Here is a 5,229-nt window from a genome sequence, read left to right as displayed (position 1 = left end):
AAGGGAAGATACCCTTTGTTAACATAAAAAAAATAAACAGCAAAAAAAAAAATAAAAAAAAAGAGCTACACTTTGTGGTGCATTTTTTTTTTTTTTTACAGTGTTGTCAGCGACGTGTTCCCTCCCCCTTATGCCTCCTCTTCGCGGGGACAATCCGTGTACACGCGTCTTTCCCTCGCCGTTTTTTTTTTTTTTTTTTTTTTTTTTATTGTGATATAACGGGTATACAACTTCCCGTAGCAGCCTCAGCGGCGTTGTTCTCGTACGAATGAAAGCAGAGTTCAGGGGTTCAGCGGCGTAGCGGAGAAGCGAAGAGGGTAAAGCAGGAGACATTTCACACCGCTTCGTCACTCCACCGCTTCGTCACTCCACCGCTTCGTCACTCCACCGCTTCGTCACTCCACCGTTACGCCTCTTCCCCGTGGTGCGTGCCGCAGCAGACCATGGCCGGGACGTCGAACTTGCGGTAGCACCTGTCCCGGTTGAAGCTCTTTTCATTATAAAGGATGTACACGTAGTCTTCTATCCTGTCCTGATATTTCTTCAAAAAGAGTTCCACACAGCTCTGCTTGTCGTCTAGCATAGCACACCTCGGAGCATCATGAGACTTCCCTCCTTGCACTCTCCTGCTACACATGTTAAAATGTATTCGCCCTTCCTTCATGTGCATGCCCAAGCATTCTAACATGTACGTAGTCCTGTCCTCATTATGTATAGCTATGCACTGGTCTATGAAGCTAATACTTAAGGCAAAACTGTTCCGGTTGTTAGCTGAAAATAAAATGCTGTAGAGGTAGTCCAGGCGAATTCGCTTTAGGTTGGGGAACAGACAGCACCGCTCGATAAAGGAAAGGTGTTTTATCCCCTCGAAGAAGCAGAAGTAGTTTGCTCTTTGAACTGCACGGGAAAAAAAAAAAAAAATAAAAAAAAATAAAAAATAATAAATAAATAAATAAATAAATAAATAAATAAATAAATGCAAACAGCACCGATTTGTTTGCGTCCCCCCTTTTTATGAGGCGCCCACGTCGCGTGTACACATGTATACTTACGTTCCCTCCACAGGGCAAGCGACGCCGAATACCTCTCGAACGTGTGACAGACGTGCGCGTAGGTGGTGCCGTAGTAAAGGCAGGACTGTATTCCATCTGGGGAGTACAAGTTGAGGAGGACTATGCAAGAGAGGCAGAAGTCCAGGTGACTTAGAGTGACCTGCTTAAATGAAAGTTTGTTCTTCAAAATTTCATTAATCATTTCGGTAGTACATGAACCCATTTCACTTTCCCCCCTTCGTGCATCTTTTTTAGAAGCAGATCGATTGGTCTTCAGCGCGAGGTCTATGTCATGCAACACCTTATTCAAAAAGTTAGATATGTATGAGGACACACTTGCGACGTTCTTCCAATTATCTTCGTGGTTATACAGGAACTGTTCCTTGTCCGGAGGGGGGGCACTTCGCGCGGCTCCTGTAGCTGTCCTCCCAGGCGCACTTGGAAATGCCATAGCACTTTTTCTCCTCGAAGTGCTGCTCCCCTTGAACTTTACATAGGAGTACAAAAAAAAGGACACGATGTAAAACTTGAAGTGGGACAGGTAAATGAGGAAGAGGTGTTCTTGTGTGAGGCGGGTCTGTTCGCTGAGGGTAGTAGTACCCTCCCTTGTCTCCCCTTCTCCTTCCACCACACCCGGAGAGGAGGTAGTCGCTCTACCACGCCCCTTTCCTCCGCCTCTCTTAAACAAAATAAAATGAAAGTTGTAGTCCAGCCGAAGTCGCTTCAGCTTGTCGTTGAAGTACAGGTAGGAAAGCATATATATAATAATGTTATTGTTAATGCGAGTGCATCGTTCAAATATATTTTCCTTTTTCACTCGGGCGTTCACTTCCTTGTCAACATTTAAAAGGGCTATTTCGTCCTCTGAGTAGAGTTCACAGAAAAGTTCGTTTGTGTATTCGAAGCGGGGGCAGTTCTTCTTCGGTTCGTTCTTCACAAAGGGCAGATCTGCACCGGCATGGTTGTTCACACAGGACGAGGCTGCACCGGCATGGTTGGAGGCAGCGCCGCTGGTCTCCGCCAGGGTAGATTGTCCCCCGTTTAAGGTACCCTTCTCCGTAGCTGCGCCCCCCTCGGTAGCTTCCCCCTTGTTAGGCTGTTCCCCTGGGCCAAGGGCTCTGCGCCCCGACCTGAGCCTCTTCACCTGCTCCAAGAAGGAGTCGTAGCACCTGATCTCCGTGTTAAAGAGAAAAGCGTTTCTCTCCTTTTCTCTGTACAGTAACACCTGCTCCTCCTCATCTGTCAAGTGAGTGACGAAGTGCAAAAAAATAAAATACACATCCTTAAGGTAAAGGTTCAGAAGGTAGAAGTTATTCAAGTCCAACGTTTCTACGCACCTCAGTGTGCTCACGTCTTCTATCTTTATGTTTCGCATGTAGCCCTGCAGGAGGGAGGGGGGCGCGACGGCGATCTGTTTATGCGTTAGGGAGGTGACTCCGCGTTCGCGACGTGGCTGTGCGCAGGCGGTGAACTCCTTCCTCTGTGGCCTCTCACTCGACAGATCAGGTCAAGAACACACACACGCGTGGGTTTAGTTGGGCGGGGGTGCAGATAACAAATCTCCCCATACCAACGCGCTGGGGCCAAGTGCCGCACCCTTACCTCAATTTTAATTTTATTTAACTCCAGGGCGGACGTTATTTTCGAGTCGTCTGAGGTGCAAAACCGTTTGCAGTACTTCACCATTTTGCGTTGCGTCTTCGTTCTTGTTAGGGTTGGGGTATTGCGGGGGGTCTAAATTGCGCACAAATCTTTCACGTGCACTCTCTCTCCCCTACGAGTCTGTGGAGCGCTCCAACCTTTTGCTGCTTTTCCGGTACCTGCCCTCTTCCCACCCCCCTGCTTACCACCACTTCTGCTCTTCCTGTCCTCCCTTCCCTAACTGTACAAGCACAACGGGTTGAACCCAAACGGAAAACTCACTCCTGGGGTTACACAAAAAAACACAAAGGAGGAAAAAAAAGTAGAACAAGCAATCTTACTAACGTCCTGTATGTTTAAGATATAACCCTAATTTGCATCTATTCATAAGTTACTTTCTACACCCTCCCTAGTATTTTTTTTTTTTTTTTCTTTCTTTTCCTTTTCTCCCAAGGCACAGGTGTGCATCGTAGGGCAAAAAAAAAAAAAAAAAAAAAGAGAATCACGAATGTTGGAGCTAAAACAAAAGTTAGAGGTGCGAAAAGGGCGGTGGAAGTCTCCTGGGGGAACAAAGCATGGTAAGATAAAACTAGCACGAAATAAAAAAAAAATAATAAATAAGTAATAATAAAATGAAAAAAGTGGGGGGAAATAAAAAGAATGAACAAATGAGTAGAGAGAACGAACGACAGCAGAGCGCAACGAATGTGCAATCCCCCCTACCCTGTTCATATGGGTAAAGGCAACTTAGGTGTAGATGCAGGAAAAAGGCAATTGAAAGGAAAGTAAAAGGTTCAAGGGGGGGTAGCTGCACAGAAAAACTAATGAGAGTCGAACACCTCTCCCTCAGAGAGTAATGCCACAACTGGCCAAGTAAACTAGTGAATGACCCACCCAAAGCTCGTGCAAAGTTGAGGGAAAAAAAAAAAAAAAAGCTACGTTACAAATACGATACAGATAAGATACAGATATGAATACGCAGTTAATCAAAATGGGCAACAACACAGTGTAAAGCAGTGGCACAAAAAAAAAAAAAAAAAAAGAAAAAAAAAAATTTCAGAGAAATGATTGGCGATAAATTCCCATTAGTGGCCTAAACCTTGAATTAACTAAAAGGGAATGTAAAAAAAAAAACAAAAGAAAAGGCAGAGTGTAATTCATATGCATAGCAAAGCACATGTGGCTCATCACATATGCCGCTAAGCCTATAAGTGTACTTATGGTACGTTACGGAACGTATGTGCCTTGGTTTATTTGAGCAGGTCACTGCTAGATCGATGAAAAGTATAAACCTCAGGCAACTACAATGATTCCACTCAGAGATAAATAGACCCATAGCATGCTCTGCCATCTGTTCTACCTTGTGGTGTGTGTTACTGTGCTTTTTCAAATTTTGTTTCGTCTCCTGTTCCCTTTTCACGTCGCTTCCTTTTCAGCTCCACTTCTTCCCCCTGCTTAAACATTTTTTTTTTTGTTCTTTTTTCGTTAATTTTTTTTTTGTTGTTTGTTTCTGTAATTGTAGCCCCAATTCTAAGGCCCTGCATGTGTGGTTCTTTATCTGTGTCTCCGCATGTGTAACGCTGCACGTGCGATTGTGTGCAGCCCTTCACTGGTGTATCGTTTGTTCTCCTTTCTTTTTGTTAATGCATTCTTCTCTTTTCCTTCATTTAATTATTATTTTTTATTATTTTATTTTATTTTTTTTTTTTATAAATCCCATTTGTTACCTTCATTGGTATAAATACATATATAGCGCGAAAACAAAATGGAAGAAAAAGTCCCAACAAAGAATAAGAGAGTAATGGAGTCTCCTTATGACATTCAATTGTATTACTCCTTCGTAGCTACATGAAAGAATTTTGTAATGCATGTCTGCACATATGCGTTCTGTTGGGTGCATGCTTTGTGAAGTGATTTTTTTTTTTTGAAGTTTTTATATATAATATAGAACAAATGAACGAAGACATTCTCATCTCGCTTATTTTATTTTATTTTTTTTCCATGTTAGGGAATCGCTGGACGAAGAGAAGAGTACCTCGGTGTTGAAAGCCTTGTTGGGGTAAGAAGAAAAAAAAAAAAAGGTCGCGCTGCAGAAGAGGGCAATGTACAAGGCATACTGCGGAGGAATTAACTCGTCCAATGTGGACCACTCCTTGCACATGCGCAAATGCACGAGGTTGTGGTGGTTGCACGAGGCAGGAGAAAACAATGGACAAGCATCGATGACCTCGAAATGTGCATGCAGCCATAGCACATTGTGCATAGTAGCGCTTGTGACGATGCGTCTCACACCGGATAGGCCTAATTATCATTTTTTTTTTGTTTCTTTCTTTTCCTTTTCTCCTCCTCTCAGGGTTATTAACACAGACCATTCGCTCAAATCATTCACCTTCGACCACGACAAAATTGTAGAGTGCCTGGAACGTGACGCACTACAGGGTGTGATAGTTATCCGGAATACGCAGTAATGTCGAGCTTTTTTTTTTTTTTTTTTTTTTTTTTTTTTTTTTTTTTTTTTTTTTTTGCAAATATTAGC

At 43.3% G+C, this 5,229-nt stretch overlaps 2 protein-coding genes across 2 annotated transcripts in view; one reads left to right on the top strand and one right to left on the bottom strand.

Moving 5' to 3' along the window:
- Window positions 1-406: 406 nt before the first annotated feature.
- Window positions 407-2,738, bottom strand: AK88_02866 (uncharacterized protein; the record flags this gene model as incomplete). Its single annotated transcript, XM_012480489.1, has 3 exons — window positions 407-897; window positions 1,053-2,433; window positions 2,655-2,738. 3 exons carry the CDS (start codon window positions 2,736-2,738, stop codon window positions 407-409), a joined length of 1,956 nt encoding a protein of 651 aa, XP_012335912.1.
- A 1,720-nt stretch (window positions 2,739-4,458) lies between these two features.
- AK88_02865 (uncharacterized protein) overlaps window positions 4,459-5,229 on the top strand; it is a gene marked incomplete at both ends in the record, with an annotated part of 3,927 nt that continues 3,156 nt past the window's right edge. Inside the window, 3 exons of the mRNA XM_012480488.1 lie at window positions 4,459-4,520; window positions 4,702-4,752; window positions 5,047-5,157. Coding sequence (XP_012335911.1) covers window positions 4,459-4,520; window positions 4,702-4,752; window positions 5,047-5,157 — 224 coding nt within the window. The remainder of the gene's footprint in view (window positions 4,521-4,701; window positions 4,753-5,046; window positions 5,158-5,229) is intronic.

This window comes from Plasmodium fragile, assembly GCF_000956335.1.
Source record: "Plasmodium fragile strain nilgiri unplaced genomic scaffold supercont1.30, whole genome shotgun sequence".
In the NCBI taxonomy this organism is placed as follows: Eukaryota; Apicomplexa; class Aconoidasida; order Haemosporida; family Plasmodiidae; genus Plasmodium; species Plasmodium fragile.
Note: the sequence above shows the minus strand (reverse complement) of the source record. Positions and strands in the feature narration are given on the sequence as shown.